We start from the raw sequence: 19,513 nt of genomic DNA, 5'->3' as shown, positions 1-19,513 counted from the left end.
GAGGCATCTTGGTGGAGCTGGTGGTAAGTCGAGGCAACAAAGAAGGAGCCACTGGGATTGGCAACCCAAATGAGCTTGTCAGGGGTGCGAGGACAAATTTTGGCTAGTGCAAACTCAGAGACGAGTTGGGAAGCAGCCAAGGCTTCAGTGTTAGAGAGGCCCTGACGGAATTTGAGGTCCCAGTTGCCATTTTCTTGCCAGGTTTTGGCTACTGATGAGGAGAGGCTGGTGGTGATGCTTGAGACCGTGTGATAGGTATAAGCTAGAGGCTTGTTCCCCAACCACCAGTCAGTCCAGAATTTGGTCTAGCAACCGCTACCAAGCGTGGAAGGAGGCAAGTAAGGCGTCGCCAGATGGGGGAAAGTCGGTGCCGGTGGCCGCCCATCTTTCACCTGCCATCGCCCATTCCAAGCTTGGTTACCACTAGGGGACACCAGATCAACGTTGGCATCATGTTGAACTTCCACAATCATTTCATGAAGAGGGAAGATGGTTAAAAGCTTAGTTATAAGAAGGATGACCTATAAAGAAAAAAGTAAAGAGAGGGTCAAAAGCCAACATTGTCTGCAACAACGGGGGGTTGGTGAGCATCTGGCCTTGGATGGGTCCTTTGGCTCAATAGTCACATGTGGGGGGGGGGGGGATGTGTTCGTAGTGTGAGGGTTTGCGTTCAAGTTTCACCAAAGAAAAGTGATGCACTGTTGTGTGTTATCAACATTTGAAAAGCATTTTATAAATCAAGCAGCGAAACAAGATTTATTCTTGGTTACCTATGATAGTGTTGTTCAGTTCAAAGAATTGTTCAAGTCTTTGTGGACTACACTCTGCACTTTTTTTTTTTAAAATGATGTATATATTAACAGAGAAAATTACAAAGGACAGAGGAGCAAGACTTCACTCTGCACTCAATAAATTGTTTACTGATTCTCATGAAGCTGTTTTTATCAACCGTCGTCCTCTCAATTCTTGATTGTATGCCGTAGCAGATGTGCTTGCCAAACAGGGTGCTTCCCTTCAATCTCTTGTTGTTAGGGATTTGCTCCCTCTTCCTTTGTAAATTTTCTCTCGTTAATACCATCTTTATCAAACAAAAATTCTTGATTGTATGTTTGCCTATATTGGTTTTTATTGTGTTTTATGCTCTTTGCTGTTTGCTGGTCTTTGTATTATGTCTGTGTCTTTTCAATAACATTATCACCTCTCAGAAAAAAATAAAAGTTTTGGATTACTTTGTATATTTGTTCTTTTCCAGTTGATACTTTCTGAGCTTTGTATTTTGTTTGTTTTGCTAGTGCTTTGTGGGCATTTTGACTTACCTTTTGTCTTGGTTGACTTTTGCCTTATTGGCCCTTTGGGTTTTGTTATTCTCTTTTTCTTGAATTTCTCATTATTTAAAAAAAGGATTAGTTCATTGATAATATATTTTCTATGAAGCAAAAAGCAGAATTCAATTAAGAAAAATAGTGATACCAAGCATCCCCAAGGGGAAATACATGCAAAAGGAAAGAAACCAAAAAAAGGAAAATATAGAAAGGCAGAAAATTCTGAAAAACTATGAAATGATTCACAAAATAATCAGGGAGTGGGAGCAGATCTGCGAGAAAAAGTTCATTTAAAAAAAAAGAAGATCGGCGTCAAAAAGTTGATGGAGATCCTCACTCTGCCTGAGAGAATCAGCCAACTGGTTGGCTTCCTTAGGATATGCTTACCAGGAGCATTGAGTCTCAGTGTGATGTCTCATATCTTGTTTTTTTTTTTTTTGAAATGATGTCTCATATCTTGTTAATAAACTAGTGAAGACACTGGGTGGGTGATCACTAGTAGAGGCTCAACTGATTATCACGGTCGCCCTCAACCGCAAGGGGGCCAGAGAAAGAATCCCACTGGAGCCTTAACCCATGGATGAGGGCTTTCAGCTCATTGTCAGACAATTCATTAGGCAGAATCTTTTGTATCTATCTTGTCCTTCTTTGTTTTGGTCACTTACTAGAAATTTCTAGTGCACTGTCTCTATGCTTAATACTTTTAATGCAGGCTGTAATTACGAATCATTTGGTGGTGAGAGGCAGCTATCGAAGTCTTACTTTGGTGATATATGGCAACACTGCAGAAGATCTGGGACAGGTCAATATTGAATTTGATTTAGATACTTCTTTGGCCAATTTGGTTTCTTCACCTTCAGAAGGAAAGCTTGAGGATCTTCCCCCTGCTCTACATGCATCTAAGCGGACATTTGAGGAGTCCATATCTTCTCTGAAATCTTTAGCCTTCCCAGTGTTTGAACTAGATCTTACTCAAGAAATGAAACAGTTTTTGTATCTAATTCTTAAGATATGTCAATTACTGGATATTGTAGAGTCTGTTAGAAAAATTGTGGATATTGTTGTATCAGCAGTTTCTTCATATATTAGCAATGATTTATCTGGCATTGCAATTGTCGACAACCTACGTGGTCATGGTGACTTACATGCTCGTGGGAATGAATCATATCAAGCTCTAGCTGAGGCTCGAAAGGAGCTTCTTGAGATTTATAAGACACTTCGGCATTCATTGCAAGATGGGTCAGATGTATTATTTGGAGATGGCACTAATCTTGAATCAGAAGCTGAGTTGAGCACTTCTCAACTGTTAGCAGATATATTTAACCAGTGTTTCCTGCATAAGAGGAAGGCTCCAACACTTGAGCATCCTTCACTTTCTGAGGTAATTTCTTTAAACTTCAGATGGGTTTTGTTTCTTTACTTGTGAGCAATGAAAACTAAATGTCATTTTTTATAAGAGTTATGACGTACGGATTTTTATTTGTATATCTCTCTTTTTTTTTTTTTTTGAGAAAGATTATGGAATCACTTATACTATATTCAGATAAGTTCTCTTACAGTATACCTGCCTATCTTAATGACGTGATCCAAATATAAAAATATGGTTATTGTTGTCTAAATTAAAGATTGAAATCATATCATTCAAAATATTGAAATGTTATCATTTCAAGAGAATCGAAATGTTCTATTCATTTAGAGTATACATTGAATATTGAAATAGAGTATTAGAGCTTTGGGATGTTTGGTCTGACATCTGTGGGCTACAGATTTCTATTATCTCATCCATTTCCTTTGACAAATATCACTTTTTATCCATACTTATAGTTGTAATGCGTGGTTGTTAGAGCTTAAATAAGTAACTAAATGTTGGGTTTTGGGAGACTGACATTAGAAGTCTTGGTCTCAATTATATCAAGTTATATTTTCCTAACAGGAAAAGAAAAGAAAATGAGTTGGCATACTTGAGAAATCTATATGCCGCTAGAATGTTTGGATGCTCATTGGTGTTTGTCTGTTTGTAATGATGTGTTTATTTTGTTAAATTTAATCTAGTTCACTTATAGTACATTGGTACAGACAAAAACAAGTTTATAGAAGGGAAATAAAGAAAACAAGTAAGCTGTATAATTCACTAACGTTATTTAGGTTGAATTTGATGCTAAATGTATCTTCTCTTTTTCTAGAGTGAGAACATGATTCTAGGATTAAGTGTGATTTTTCTCTTCTGCTCTTCGAGAGAGGGTTGCTTCCACTTTGTTAGTGGTGGTGGGATGGGACAACTCGCTCATATCTTTCAGAGTGAGTGCTCACCTGTGGTTTCATTGATGCTGCTTGGAGTTGTTGAACGGGCTACTCGCCATGGTATTGGCTGTGAAGGTTTTTTAGGGTGGTGGCCCCGTGAAGATGAAAATGTGCCTACTGGTACCAGTGAAGGTTATAGCTATTTGGTGAAGTTATTATTGAAAAAGCAGCGACATGATGTGGCATCTCTTGCAACCTATCTCTTGCACCGTTTGCGTTGTTATGAAATTGCATCATCCTATGAGGTAAAGTGAAATTTTATCAGTCGTTCCTAATAAAGGCAGTTTAAGCCGGCATTTGTCTGCAAGTCTGAAAGCTAGTATATGCCATTTCTTTTTCAAACTGGATTTTATTCCCTTATATTTTGTTTTTGAATATCGGTTTATTTTTTGTGGGTCTTTATCAACTCTTTACTGTTATATTACTTTTGGCAGTGTGTGGTGCTATCTATGCTGGGAAATTTATCAACCACTGGCTGCCTAGCACATGTTGGCTTGAAATCCCTTTCAAGAGCCAGTTCTCACGTCAAAAAACTTTTGGTTAGTTATGAATTATGTAGTTTTCTGTTTCATTATTCTAGGTGTAGTGCATGGTGTATTTGCCGTTTCAGTACATAGGCTGGAAATATGTGTTCCAAAACTTATTTCTCTTATATGTGACACGGATTCCTATTACCTTTTCCTTGTCATCTAGTATGCAAATTTGTTTTTCAAGGTTCTGGATGTCTTTCAGATGTTGTTCGCTACATGTTATCTGTTGATTTTGTGCATGATATATCTTACAATTGTAACTATCTATCTTTTTATATTTCTTGTTATGATGGATGCAGAAATTGATAAATTTGCGTGGACCTGTTGAGGATCCGTCACCAGTTGCTCATGCAAGAAGGTCATTAATTCTTGGCCAAGCGGAAGGATTACTTTCATATAAAGCAACAATTAACTTGATTTCAGCATCTAAATGCTGCTTTTCTAATGGTGACATTGACCCAAACTTGCTATCACTTCTCCAGGTAATATTTTTAGTAAGTACCTAATAGAATATGCTCTTGGATTTTGTTGTTAGAATGATCTCTTTACCATTGGTTCTAGTGAACACACTCATTTTGTTGAGAGTTGAGCCAAACAAGGAGAACAGAAAGGAGTGTCTTTTCCTCATCGTGCTTGATGCAGACAAAATGCCCAATGGAAATTACTAGCACAAGTTTTGGCTTTCTCGAATCATATTTTATTTGAAACTGAGGCTTGATTTATTAAGGAGCAAAGCTTGCAGAAATAAGGGGACTCAGACCACTTTTTAAATTTATTTTTAATTTTTTATATTAATGACCTTGATCCCTTTCATCCGTCTTATTTTTCATTTTTTTTGAATAATGGGAGTTTTTATTGTGAAAGGGAAAATAATTCCATGCTTCTAATTGATGTTACTGCTTGAGAAAATTGGGATGGTAGATCTTTTACTTTTTTCTTGTAAAATGTTGTCTAAACATACATACTACACTTCAAACTCTGGTGAGACTTGAGCGTATGATGTCAAACTAGAAACACTGACCCTTTTCTATATTGCCACTAAGCCAAAGGCATAACCTATATTAGTGTGGGGCTAGATTGTAAATCAAGGACTCGAGATAGTATTTTTTTTCTTTCTTTTGGGAACGAAGCAAAGATTATATTAAGCAAAAGCACGAAAATAACAACAACAAAAAAGAAGGCAAGTTCAGGGTTCCTCAGCTTGTGATTTTTTTTTTTTTTTTGAATGTTGATAATTTTATTTGAAAGAAAGGGAAGATACCTCAAGGGAGGCCTCCCCTAACAACAAGAGATTGAAGGGGGTGTTGGGGGGGGGGCAATAATTATTATTAGGTTTGCAATGAAGTCTAGACCTTGCATACTCTGAATTAGAAAAATGAGAAATATGAAGATGGTTATGTCTTGTATGCAATAATCCCTTTCTTGGACATCCCTTCAAGTATTTTATGATTTGGTAAACAACCTCAAGATGGATCTTTGGGGGACTTTCCATGAATTAGCTTACTACTCTCAGGACAAGCATAATTTATGGCCTTGTAGCTATGGCTTATGATAACTGCCCTACCAACCTGTGGTTCAAAGTAAATGTCGTTAAGAGCATTGCCCATCATGAAAATTGTAATTCACCTCAATTGGGGTCTCAACTGGCTCAGCTTCTTGTAGTCCTGTTTCAGTTATTAGATAGGTCACATATTTTTGTTGCGAAAGAGTTACCAGTCCTGCTTCTCGCCACATCAATGGTCAAAAAATGTCGAAGAGGTCCCAAATCCTTTGTTTGACAGTGATTTTTGAGATGAGTTTTAATACTCTCTATCTTCCCCAGATTATTGCAAGAAACAATGATATCATCCTTGTAAACAATTGTAATTGTTCCAGTTTCCTTTTGAAGAATGAAGTCCGAATAATCAAAGTTATTTCAAAGAAAGTAGGCCATGACTACTTCACTAAGTATGTCAAACCAGGCCTTCAGACCCGACTTCAAACCATACATAACTTTTTTAAGTAAGCATACCTTCTATTCTCCCCTTTAGCAATAGACCTTGGAGGTTGCTCCCTATAGACAACATGCAAGGTTAACATGCAAAAAGATATTTTTTGACATCAAGCTGATGCGATGACCACCCAAGGTTTGCGGCTACATGGATAAGGTTGCAGTCCGAGCTAAGTGTTGCTACCAGGAAAAAAGTGTCAAAGTAATTCACACCATATGTCTAAGTAAAGCCTTTAGTCTCTAATCTGGCCTAAAGACATTTGAAAGCCCATGGGTTCAACATGAGGTCGGTCAACCAATAGGTGCTATGAGATTGCAGGAGAGAGGTTACAAAAACCAGAGAAGCAAAACAAAATTGGGCGGCACGTCCACAACAGGCTCTTGAAGAGAGGATCCCTCCTTTGTAAGAGTATTTGAAATCGAGTTGTTTAAACAAGGAATGTGCACCCAAAAAACTGAAACTATTCAACCAGATCAGCACTGTACAAAGAGATCAGCCAATCCTTTGCCCCAAGAGATAGCAGGCCAAGAATCCCCCTCGGTAATTAAAGGTGTAAAATAGTTTTTTTTTTGTTTGAAATGGTATAAATGTATAATTGAAGATGAAGAGAGAGGAAGAAAGTAGAAAGAGAGAGTGATGAAAGCTGCATTGGTAGAGAGCAGCAGTCATTAGGGACAATAATGTCCTTAGTTCATGTGCCAAATAATGCCCTAATTTCTATTATATCACTTAATGAAAAACAATGAGAGAGGACAATAATGCCCTTAGTACATGTGCCATAAGGCCTTAAGGGATTGTTATGGATCAGGTTTAAGTCAAATCAGGTTGATCTGAACCTACTGTTTAATGGGTTAAACCAAACCTTGCTCATTTATTATTTTGGTCAGACTACAGTCCTGGACCTCTTCAAAATTCTAAAAATTCAAAAAATAAAACCTAGAAAATTATAAAAGGGAATAGGGAACATAAATTTTAGGAAAATATTTTATTAGTAGATAATATATATTTTTGAAAAGTAGTAGATAATATATATTTTAAGTATTTCTACAGTTATAAGCACTGCTTTAATTTATTTGAGTTTTGTTTGGTTTGGTTCAGTCTTGTTGCACCAGCTTGGCTGGTCCAATGCTTTCAATATTGAGCTACATGACCAGGACCTGACAGGTCTGGATGTTGAAACTATACTCGATCCATTTATGATCGAGTGCCTAGTATGTAAATTTGGGTGAGGATGGTGAAGAAAGACCTTAAAGTCGAAAGCTTAAGCTTGGAATGAGAAGCCTAAACCGGGTTTACTTACAAGGCTGTGAATCACTATAAATCCAATTTGGGACTATGATCAATACTCCTTGAGATAGGGCATGTAGGAGACAAACTCTTTGGGAATACTTAGGGCCTGTTTAGAACCTATCGAAAAGAAAAGAAAAAGAAAAAGAGAGAGAAAGTTATTTTCTGTTCTTTGGCAACAAAGAGTCAATGAGAGAAAATAAAATAAGAGAGAAAATTACTTTTTCTCTTAGTTAATAAATTTTCTTTCACAAAAATGATGGAATTTGGGGAGAAAAGAAAAGAAATAGAAACTTGAGAGAAAATCTTAATCATCAAAATTTTAAAATATTGTTATTTTTTTCATTTCCCACATGTATCCAAACAAGAGAAACTATATTTATTTTCCATTTTCTATGGGCATCCAAACAAGAGAAAATAAACCTCTTTTCTTGTCTTTTCTTTTCTCTTTCTTTTTTTTTCTTTCTCTTCCTTTTCTTTTCTCTCCACTTTTTGTGTTCCAAACAATGGAATTTGGGGAGAAAAGAAAAGAAATAGAAACTTGAGAAAAACTTTTAATCATCAAAATTTTAAAATATTACTAATTTTTCTTTTCTTTTTCAATTTTCACATATATCTAAACTAGGAAAACTTCATTTCTCTTCCATTTTCTCTCTCATTTTTCATGGGCATCTAAACAAGAAAAAAGATATCTCTTTTCTTTCTCTTTCTTTTCTTTTCTCTCCACTTTCTGTGTTCCAAACACTGCCTTAAGGAAAGGGGAAAATTCTGCTCAGAATTCCTATTTTTGTATCTACAAGTTTTGGAAAGTTACAACAATAGGAAAGTTCCTTTGCAATGGTTTGTGGTTTGATTGTTGGTGCAATGGGAAGACACTGAATAGCTCCTTGGCTTGCTTGGTTCCCATTTGTCTTGCACAACGCGCGATGGTTGCTGAATTCTTGTCCACCCTTGGATGCTGGGATCTTCACTTTAGACATGGCGTATCAGACTCGGAGGCTGTGTTGGCTTCTCAATTTCTCTTTGACCTCCCCAACATCGATATTTGACCCGCCTAGGCAGACAAGATTCTATGGATGCCTGATGCCAACGGGTCTTTCTGGGTTTCTTCTGCATATTTTCTCAGCACTGGGAGGCTAGACACTAGCCCAACTCATGCCAGCTTCATTGCCTGGAAGATTTCTGCACCTCCGAAATTTTTTCCTTTGGTGCGCCCTCCTTAATCGCATCCTGACAACTGATAGCCTTAGACGATGTGGGAACATTGCTCCCTGTCGTCAATGCCCTTTGTACTCAAAATGATGAGACCGTGCAGCACCTTATTTTGCGTTGCCACTACTCTTGGGGTGTTTGGTCTAGAGTTTTGTAGCACATTGGTCTTCAATTTTGTAATGCCCGAACATCTATTTGGAGTTTGTCAAGCCTTCATGCACCCTCTCCTTCACAAGCTAGGAAAATCTTGGTCTCTGCTTGCCTGGGACATATTCCGTGGATGCTGCGGCAAGAGAGAAACAACCGCCGCTTTAATATGAAGTCCAGATCCGTTGAAGAGATTGCAGAACTGACCGTTGGCCACATCTCTTCTTGACTTCACTCCCGAAGGACTTCAACAACCTCAACAACATCTCTGTGAGGACGAATTGGCGTTGCATTGCCCTCATGACTGGGAACGCCTGTCCCTTGGGCCCCTCCTCCCCATGGGTTTATCAAACTAAACTTTGACAGGAGGGCTAAGAGGAACCCTGGGCTGCCCCGGTTCAAAGGTGCTTATTGAGACTTCTGGCACAATTCTGGTCTCGTATGCAGATCTATAGGGAACTCTGACTCCACTGCGTCAAAACTCCTTGCTTTATACCATGGACTTGCCATATTTCGTGATTGTTTTCATGGCCTGCTCATTGTTGAAGGAGATTCCCAAGTTTGTTATTCAATGGTGCTCATCCACGGCTTCTCCTCCAATCTCTTGTTGTAACGGGAGGTCCCCTGTAGTTTTTTGTTTTCTTTGTTGTCTTTAATAAATTTTCACTTTTATAAAAAAAAGGAAAATTCTTCTTTCAAGCCAGAAATTGTTTTGAAGGATTCAGATTAGGAAAAGTCAGCAAGTTTAATTAGTACTAGCAAAAAATGATTTATCAGTAGATTGCTTGTATTTAGAAACCCTAAACTTTGTAAATCCATTGTTAGTAATTTTTAAATTGACTTTTTTGAAAAGTGGCAAGAGGTGTTGATTGGGGCTTTAGCTCAATGGATCACTGGAAACTGATTCCGAACCAATCTTGACTGTTGATCTCTGGACTCTTGTGTTGTTTTTTTTTGGTTTGAGTTGGTTTATGGTTGTTGTCCTGTATGTTTTTGTTGTTTTATAGAGCATTTTATCTTTGTTTTATTCTGCAGTATTGTGAAATTGGACTTGTCTCCATTTTTTTATTTTTTATTTTTTATGAGGCTTGTCTTCTTTTTAAGTATCTGTTTTTTATTACATCTTTGAATTGGAAGTGGGCTTCTCTTTGCAGGAGAGAGGTTTTCTTCCTTTATCGGCAGCTTTGTTATCATCACCCGCATTACGATCACAAGCTGGCCCTACTACGGATATTTTTGTAGATATTATAGCATCAATTGAGGCAATACTTTTTTCACTTCTTTCTTGTCGTTCAGGTGGTTAAGTTTTGCTTATTTGTCTGTCTTTTGAGCCTTTCTCGAGATACCAGAAAGTATAAAGCATTTTACCACCATCTTGTTTCTTAGGTTTACTTTTCCTACTACATCAGCCTGAGATTGCTGTAGCTGTTGTTCTTGCACTTAAATCTGGTGAAGATGTGGACAAAGCAGAGTGTGTCCCACTTAGATATGCAAGGATTTTGACTGCAAAGAATTTTCTTTGTCGTACTCAGGAAGTTGGAATGATTACTGAACTCCATCTTAGAGTGGTTAGTTCCACCTTTTTCCTTTTTCTGTTAAGCATTCCATTTTTTAAAATTTGAAATGGAAGCATTCTCCTTCTTGTAGGTAAATTGTATTGACCACTTGCTGTCTGCTCCACCTCATTCTGAAGAAGTTTTATGGGTTCTGTGGGATCTTTGCTCTCTCTCCAGGTTGAAGATTGTGCTGTTAATTTTTTGTTTTTTTTAGGGAGATCAACTATCATTTTGGTGGGCCTTATTTTGGTCTAATTTATACCTTTTTTGTTGTTATTTGACTTGATATTTCACTGACTTGAGCTGTTGTGCAGGTCTGATACGGGCCGCCAGGCTTTATTGGCTCTCGGACATTTTCAGGAGGTATCTTATGCATCGAATTGCACTTATTTATTTATTTATTTATTTTTGAATATTGGATGTCTCTGTAAAAATTGGAATGTTGCTTCTGTTACTTTCTTTAATTTTATTCACTGATTTACTTTTGTTTCCAAATGTGACTGGTGCAGGCAGTTTTGGTATTGATTGAAGCTTTACGTTCTGTGAAGGAGCTGCAGCCATCAACTCTGAATTATGGTGGGGTATCTAATGCATAGCAACAGACCTCGTTTGCAGTATTTTATTTAGTTTTTTATTCATGGGTTAAAAATAGAAAGTGAGGTGCAGAGAGACAGAACAGGAAAAAATGGTGAATGGATTGAATTACTCATCAATAGACTTAAGTGACCACTTGAATTCCTTTTTATCCACATTAATGATGACTTTGGAATGAGGTTAGGCCTACCATGAAGTACAAAAACAAGTTGCTAAAACACTTAGGCTGCGTTTGGCCTCCTCTTTTATTGAGGACTTCTTGGGAAGACCTTTATCAAAAAGTTCTTCTCCATAAAGACCTCTTTAAGGGAGGAAGTGTTGTTTTGGTTACAACTATTTTAAAGTGTTTTGCATTACACATAGCCATGTATTAGATTTAGTTGTGAGTATTTAAGGCATAATTTTAAAGTTAAATTATTAAAATACCCAGAACTGTACTTTAGTTTTATGATAATTTTTTTTATAAATAGTGTTGAATTATATAAAAAAAACTACAAAGAGCAGAGTTACATGGTGGGGGGACCGTCCCTAACAATGAGAGATTGTAGGGAAGTACCGAGTTTAGCTAATCTATCGGTCGAGGAGTTGGCTGATCTAGGGACATGATTCCAAGTACAAGAAATGGTGGATATAATGTCAGAAATAGAAGAGAGGGTGGGCCAATGATGCCAAGGGGAAGAGACAGAGCTAGAGCACCAACTAATAACAACTCTGGAGTCCCCTTCAATGAGTAGCTTTCGATGCAGACGGTCTTTGAAGATTTTAACTCCATGGAAAAGAGCATTCACTTCAGCGGTGTTGGAGTTCACAATACCAACCGACTCTGCCAGTCTTGGGAACCCCAAAGCTCTACCGTCAAAATTCAGCTTGATGCAATCACTAAGAGAAGGAATCCATTCAACCAGGGTAGGTGCCTTTTGGGGACCCGCCATATGAGCCAAAAGATGCTAATTCCAACGAAGTGAGATACTCGCCTGGGGGGCAAAATCATTCTTGGTGTGCAGCCAACTAGAGATCATACCCATAGTGCAAGAGACAGTGCTTTTGCTCAAGCCAAAGACACCACAGGACTTGAGCGAGGCAAGCAGAGAAAAGCACTTTGCCGATTCAAGGCAGACAAGTTCCCAAAACCATCTGGATAGTGCCAAAGAGGTTCTGGTGAAGGCCCAATTGGATACCAATTTTTTGAAGGATGGCCATCCAAACTCTCAAGGAGTAGCTGTAGTGGAGGAGAACATGCTGAACAAACTCCCCACAAAGACCATAGAGAGGGCTGGTACTATCAGGAGTAGTAAATTTGCGTTTGTGAAGGTTATCTGCAGTGGGGATTTGGTCTCTAATGGCAGTCCATCAGAAAAATTTAATCTTGTTGGGGGCCGGGAGTCTCCTTGCAACATAGGCCTTGTGCTTCGACATGTTGGGGTTGTCTCCACTGATGTGGGAGTAAGCAGAGGCAACCGAGAATATGCCATTAACACTAGGCTTCCAAATCAACTTGTCATTAATCCGGTCCCGAATGATACCACTACTGAGGCTGGACAAATGCGAGCAAAAGGCAATGGTTTCCTTATCATTCAAACCCCTACGAAAGATAATGCTCCAAGACTGATTGTTCCTCATATCGGCCTCCAAGTAGGACAAATCCACGAAACTCCTAGAGTGCCCGAAGTATTCCTCAATCAGAGGGTGGGGGCCGCACCACTCATCAGTTCAGAAAAGTGAGTCCTCCCATTCCCAACACAGAAGGATATTGCAGTCTTGAAGGTAGGGAGCAACTCTTATATAGATTTCCATATTAGGGACAAACGGTGGGGAGTGTCTCCCTCTCTCCACCAGTGGCCAGTGAGCTCAACTGAAAAGCTCACCATACTCCTCCATAGGCTGCAATGCTGGGTATTGAAATTCCAAATCCATTTAAGGAGGAGGGCACAATTCATATCTTTAGTAGGCCAGATGCCTGGACCACCACTGAATCGATGGAGACAAACCTCCTTCCATCTGACATGATGATATCGGAAGGTGTCTTCAGAACCTCTCCAGAGAAACTGTAGATAGATATAATCAATTTTTAGAACACACCGAGGCCGGACAATGCATGAAGGATGAGAGGTAGTTAGGCAGGCCCACCAAGCACGATTTGAATAAAGTCTGCCTGTAGTGGATAAGAGCTTACCTTGCCAAGTAGTAAGCCTCTTCTCGAACTTCTCAATGAGAGGGGACCAAAGAGCGGCAGTGGGATGAGTATCAAACAGAAGAAGCCCCAGGTAAGTGGATGGCGTGTTGTCTAGAGAGCAACCCAGAAACTCGGCCTTATCTTTTGGAATCGCATCGTGAATATAATAACCAAGCAAAGTGGTTTTCCTCCAATTTATATTTTGCCTTGATGCCAACTCAAAGAGGCCAAGAACGACCCTCAGTTTTCTGATTTGATCCATAGTGTCCACGTTGAAACATATGGTGTAATTTGCGAATTGGTGAATCGGGTTGTCAAAAACAACATGTTCGGTAGTAGGGAGGAGCCAACCAATCTCTTTGGCCGAATAGATCAGAGAGGAGAGATATTCAGTCACCACGTTGAAGAGCAATGGGGATTAAGGGTCGCCCTGATGTATGCCACATGTTCCTTTGAAATAGCCACACATTGTCCCAGTAAAGAGCATAGAATAGCTGGTAGAGGAAATGCAACTTTGGATCCGGAAACGCCTTTTATCTCCAAAACTCATTTTGCTCAAAAGAGTGTCCAAAAGATGCCAATTAACCTTGTCAAAAGCTTTTTCAAAATCAAGTTGAAGATAAACCGAGGGAGATTAAGGTCTTGAAGTAGTGGAGAAGTTCGTGACTAGCCATTACAGATTCAAGAATATTTCTGCCTTTGATAAAAGCGCTCTGGCCTTGGTGAATGACAATAGGCAGGACTACCCGGAGACGGTTGGCGAGAAGATGAGCTAGAACCTTGTATGCGTTGGTAGTGAGACTTATGGGCCGAAAATGTGTAGGTTGCTCCACCACTTCTCTCTTGGAAACAAGGGTGATGAACGAAGCCCCAATACTTTTGAATGAGATGCCTCAGTGGTAGAATGCATAGACCATATTAGAAATGTCCTCGCCAATGGAAGACCGACAGTGACAGTAGAATTCGCCATTATACCCATCCAGAACCTGGTCCAAAGAAAGGCCGAAAGCAGCTTTTTCAATTTCTCCGGTGGAGAAAGGAAGCTCAATATGACCAGCAACCGCCACGGAATTGCTGAGAGGCTAATACTCTGGAAGAAATGCCGAACTGGATGGCTTCGGTATAGAGACCTGCAAAAAAGCTCGGCATAGTGTTAGAAATGAGAGACCACTTCAAAGTAACTTCACCATTGATGCAAAGTGAAGCTTTCCGGTTGGGTCTCCGCCTGGCGGTTGCAACGACATGGAAGAACTTTGTGTTCACATCCCCTTCCGAGAGCCACTTGAAACGGTGTGTTGCTTCCAGTGAACTTGTTCACTATGAGCAAAAGTTTGCACTTGGCAAAAGCCCCGATAAGGGAAAATGAAAGTGAAATGGGCAGTGAACCACTTTTTCATGTTAGTGTGCTCGATGTAAAGTACATTGGAAAGTACTTTCTCGTGTTAGTGTCCAAAATGGAAAATGCGGTGGAAACAAGAGAATGAGTTACTTTTTATAATATATCTAAATAAATAATAATCCAAAACAAACATGGTTACTTTTATAATCAGTAATTTAATATAATATTAAAATGTATAAACAAAATAAATAATTAAGTGGGGTAATTTATTAATAATTTAAGAAAAACTGTAGTTTAGTCTAAATTAAAACAATAGTTATGAGTTAAAATCAAATTATTAATTTAATTAATTATAAAATATGGAATACTTAAACTAAAATGTTTAATTTTATAATGTCTTGATACTTTGATAGAGGGTTTTTGGGTTAATACTTTTAAAACCATGAAAATTATTTATTTAAAAAAATGTTTAATAATGAACTGAAAAGTGGAATAGGGTTCAAATGGTGAGAGGGGGAAGAAAGAGAGGAGCTAAGACGGCGGGGGGAGGGGAGGGGAGGGGAGGGGAGGGGAGGGGAGGGGAAGGGTGGGGGGGCATTACAATGCTGGACTCTATATAGAGGATAGGAGGCTCCGTACACAAACGTTCCAAGAAATCACAATCATTGTTCATTCTTCTTCTTTTTCAAATTTTCAGAGAAATGATTATCCCAAAGGATCAGTCCCGAATATACATCACCCATCAACTTGGTTAACTCTATCCTCTGGGCCCAAGTTTCTAGATCAAATTTATGTTGCTCAAATTGTAGTGCCTCCACAAGGCATTGGGATCTTTTACTAGGCTTTGAAAAGATGAAAAGACCCGATTCCGGGTTATCTTGCGAGTTTGCACACTTGGTTCACCTTGTAGCAATTGCCGAGGCTGGCCTCTGTTTCGGCATTGGTAAGTGGCGAAGAGGGGGGGGGGGGGTGCTTGGTTTTACGGTTGACCTTGAGGGGGTTGCTCGCTAGTCCTAGAGAAGTGTCCTTATTTGTATCTTAAGTTTTATAATAAAATAAATACTATAGATAGTATAACCAAATTGAAGGGAAGATTTTGGGTCCTACAATTTGTGTGATTAGTGGGTCCCACGTCACATATGAATATCTGTATTAGATAGTCTAGTGTCTTTATGATATCTTATGTGAGTCCATGAAAACTGAGCTTTGTACCTTGTCAAATTTATACGAGGTATATGTATGACATTTGTAATATGATAAGGGGTATATTTGTCAAATCATATATTTATTATCTTCTAAATATTAGAAGAAAAACCTCCTCTTTGAGGGGTATGGCATAACCCATCATCTGCAAAAAAAACCCTCCCATAGTTCACCCCCATCCCAATACCACAACTACCTGCCACCAACACCCTTTTTGTTTGTTGGTCTGTGACTCTTTAGCCTCTCTTAAAAGCAGTTCACCAACGTTACAACCACACCCTATCAAAACGCCACAACTCTCTGATGCGTCATGTGGCTACCGATCTATTGAACCTTGGCCTGACAGGGGGTGAGACTTCCCTTAGAACATTGCACCTTCCACTTAATGACAATTTAAAACCGTCACCTGTTCTAACCACCTTCCCTTATCACTGTAATACCCAGTGCAACACAATAGCGATTCCCTCAATTTGCCTTCCTGGAATGATTCTTCCCCCACCTTCCCCTATACTCTGACATCCATAAACTCTCACAACTCACCATGATCAAGCCTTTGATCTTCAGCCTAGCTGTCTGGAGATCTCATCCCCTTCCCTTCCCTACTTAGCAACTTATCGAAGGTGAAGGAAAGGGCATCCAAGAAGATTACTTTAGGGAGAATCTAGCCATCAGCCTCAATACCCAACTCATTCGGCAATAGGGCGGATTCATTTCCCTCCACCAAGGGACCGTTCTTATAGACTTGTTGTTGAACTTCAATCTGAGAGGCACAAGTATGATGATGAGACTTGGCAGCAAATGATGGAGTTGGCAAAAATTATGGGTGCTGTTTCCAATGGAAGCCTACCGAGGGATGAGGGTGCTTCAAGAGTCTCAAAACATAATCAGAAATGATAATCATGTCATAGAATGTGTAAGGAATTTGTACCTGGTGGAAGCGTGCGACAATTCGGTGCCTCCTTACCTCATTGAAACCTTCCATTGTTATCCTTCAAGAGACAAAATCCCAATCTATTGTTATCCTTCCATTCATTCCATCACCCAAGACCTTGGGCATTGTGCCAATCTTGACAGGTGGGCTGTTAATGCAGTTGGGCCCTCGGGAGATACTCAGTCTTTGAAATTTTGACAATATTAATGTCCTTGATTGTGATACTGGCTGGTTGGTGGTCCAAAATCATTGTGTCCTGTTTTGTTGGACGGATTTTCCTTTGAAGCTCAAGTTTTTGAAACATAAATTAAACTAATGGTCCTCAGAATGCTACTCTGCTGCCAATGCTGAAAAAGCCTCTCTCCTATCTTAGATTGCCGACCTCGATGCTGCTGAAGAGCAAAGGTGTCTCTCTTCTACTGAACTTTTTAAACCAAATTTCTCTTCAAAACAAGTTTCAAACATTGGCTCACAATGAAGAATACATTGGAAGCAATGAGCACGCTTTAAACAGCCTACTGAGAGATGCCAACACAAAATTCTTCCATACAGTCGCTTCGGCAAGGAGGAGAACTAACTGAATTATTTGGAGGAATGCATTAATAATGAAGTAACGCTAGATAAAGCCTCTATTACTGATGCTTCAATTTGCTTCTATGTAGCTCTTTACTTGGAGGAATGCTTTAACAAACCAAAACTTCAGCACATTCATATCTCAATGATCTCCCTTTCGAAAGCCTCCCTACTTGGAGCTATCATTCTTCGCCAAGGAAGTCGTGATTGCTGTCCTAGGCATGCCAAATGCCGAGCACATGGATTTGATGGCTATCATGGAGAGTTTTACGAGAGAAGTTGGCCGATCATTACGAAGGACGTTCTTGCTGTGGTGCATGATTGCTATTGTAGGGGCATATCATACCGGAGCATGGGTGCCTCTTTCATTGCACTCATTGCCAAAAAAGTGGACGTGGAATGCCCAACTGATTTTCGTCCCATCACCCTCGTATCCAATTTGTACATGATCGCGTTTTCTGGCTCATATACATAAGGTTACTCTCCTAATGGTAATTCATCGCGGTTAGAGTGCATTTATGAAGGGAAGAAACATTCTAGATTCAACTATGGCTGCCTATGAAATCCTTGATTACATCAAAAGGTCTGAATTTCCTCGATTCATTCTTAAACTTGACCTCAAAAAAATTTGATAACGTCAACTGGTTGCTATTTTTTTTTTTTTTTGAAACGGTGATGATTTTATTACGAAGAAAAGCAAAAGAATACATCAAGGGAGATCTCCCCTAACAACAAGAGATTGTTGGGAGGGGCCCAATTTAGCAGCCAAATTTGCTGCCGAATTGGCTGAACATGGGACCAAGTACAAGAGGTAGTGGAAACAATATCTATAATATCAAGAAAAAGCTGTTAGTGATGCCACGAGGGGAAGGAAGCGGTAGAGCACCAGCCAATGGTGATTTTGGAGTCACCCTTCACGATAAGTGGACCTCTGAAGCGATCCTGGGAGATGTGAAGATCCCGTGGAGGAGGCCAGAGAGCTCAGCAGTGGTTGAGTCCGCAACGCCGAGAGAGGACCACATTATGACATAATAGCCCCCCCCCAAAGCCAGCCAAACCCGGGTTTTCCAAAAGCGCTGCCGTCAAAGTTGAGCTTATAATAACCGGTGGGGGGAGGCTTCCAAATATCGATTCAGCGTGGCGCAGAAGGAATGCACATCTGAGCAATAATCTTCTAGTTGGTGCGGGAAGGGGAACATGATAGACATCCGAGTGCGAATCCAGGTAGAGATAAGGCCCATAACATTGTAGATCACCTCAACGGTAGAGCGCGAGGCTCGATTAATCTGATTGGAATTCTTTTCAGTTCAAAGCCACCAGTGAATGTAAGCGACGCAAGCAGCTAACAAAAACTTAATGAGGCTGGGGAGACAAGTGCCAGATGAGAGTTGGCATATGGTGCTCAGGTCAGGGGGGATACAAAAACTGAGGCCCATGCTATCAATCATAGAGGTCCAGACCTTCCAGGCAAAAGCACAATGGAGGAGAAGGTGGCTGATGGTCTCGGCTTCCACCTCGTAGAGGGGGCAAAGAGGGTCAGGAGTAGTGTTTCCACATCTGATAAGATTGTCAGCAGTGAGAATCTTGTTGCGGCAAGCACTCCAGAGGAAAAATTTCACATTTGGAGGAGCCAAGAACCTCCAAGCAAAAGCAGCTTGGTGAGGGGCGGGAGGCTGAGTCCAACCCGTAAGATGATAGGCCGAGCAGACAGAGAAGTGCCTACTGTCATCAGGAAGCCAGATTAGCCAGTTAGTCAGCAGAGGACAAATCTTTCTTTTTTTAAATGATGCTGAATTTTATTATGAGAGCTCAAACGAGCAGATTACACGAGGGGAAACCTACCAGAGGACAAATCTTAACACTACCAAGTCCATCAATCATATCACAAGCAAATATGGCTTGATATCAGTAAAGTCAACTGATTGCTGTTAGATGACATTCTTGGGCGTATGGCCTTTGGGCAGCGGTGGAGGTTTTGGATGAAAAGTTGCTTCTTGTCGGCTTCTTATTCCTTCCTGCTCAATGGTACCTTTTGCGGGTTCTTGAACAACACTAGAGGTATTTGGTAGGGTGACCCCTCTCCCCTTTGCTCTTCAACATTATTGCAGAATACCCATCTTCCATGCTTTATTCGGTAGAGGCAGCCGGATGGTGCAGGCTTGTTGCAGTGTATGCTGAATTTGACATTCTGCTATCTCAGTTGGCTTACAATACTATCTATTTTGGGGAAGACACTTTGGATTAGGAAGATCGAAGCTCTCCTTGGGTTAACATCTGGGCAATAAATTAATTGGCACAAAACCACTTTATTGGGATATATTGTCCCTTAGGAACTTCGCTCTATGGTAGATTAT

At 39.8% G+C, this 19,513-nt stretch overlaps 1 protein-coding gene across 1 annotated transcript in view; it reads left to right on the top strand.

Annotated features, from left to right (window-relative positions):
* The window catches only part of LOC137943715 (protein virilizer homolog), a 66,969-nt gene that overhangs the window by 9,296 nt on the left and 38,160 nt on the right, over positions 1–19,513 (top strand). The window contains exons 4-12 of the mRNA XM_068789156.1: positions 2,035–2,703; positions 3,506–3,868; positions 4,058–4,162; positions 4,453–4,635; positions 9,945–10,086; positions 10,177–10,358; positions 10,438–10,523; positions 10,661–10,709; positions 10,856–10,922. Of these exons, the coding sequence (XP_068645257.1) occupies positions 2,035–2,703; positions 3,506–3,868; positions 4,058–4,162; positions 4,453–4,635; positions 9,945–10,086; positions 10,177–10,358; positions 10,438–10,523; positions 10,661–10,709; positions 10,856–10,922 (1,846 nt within the window). The remainder of the gene's footprint in view (positions 1–2,034; positions 2,704–3,505; positions 3,869–4,057; positions 4,163–4,452; positions 4,636–9,944; positions 10,087–10,176; positions 10,359–10,437; positions 10,524–10,660; positions 10,710–10,855; positions 10,923–19,513) is intronic.

Source organism: Aristolochia californica, unplaced genomic scaffold, assembly GCF_029961685.1.
Source record: "Aristolochia californica isolate CCGP_79_NKW_82.1479 unplaced genomic scaffold, dmAriCali1.0.hap1 SCAF_1, whole genome shotgun sequence".
NCBI classification, from domain to species: domain Eukaryota; kingdom Viridiplantae; phylum Streptophyta; class Magnoliopsida; order Piperales; family Aristolochiaceae; genus Aristolochia; species Aristolochia californica.
The sequence above is the reverse complement of the archived record's forward strand: the minus strand, read 5'-3'. Positions and strand labels throughout refer to the sequence as shown.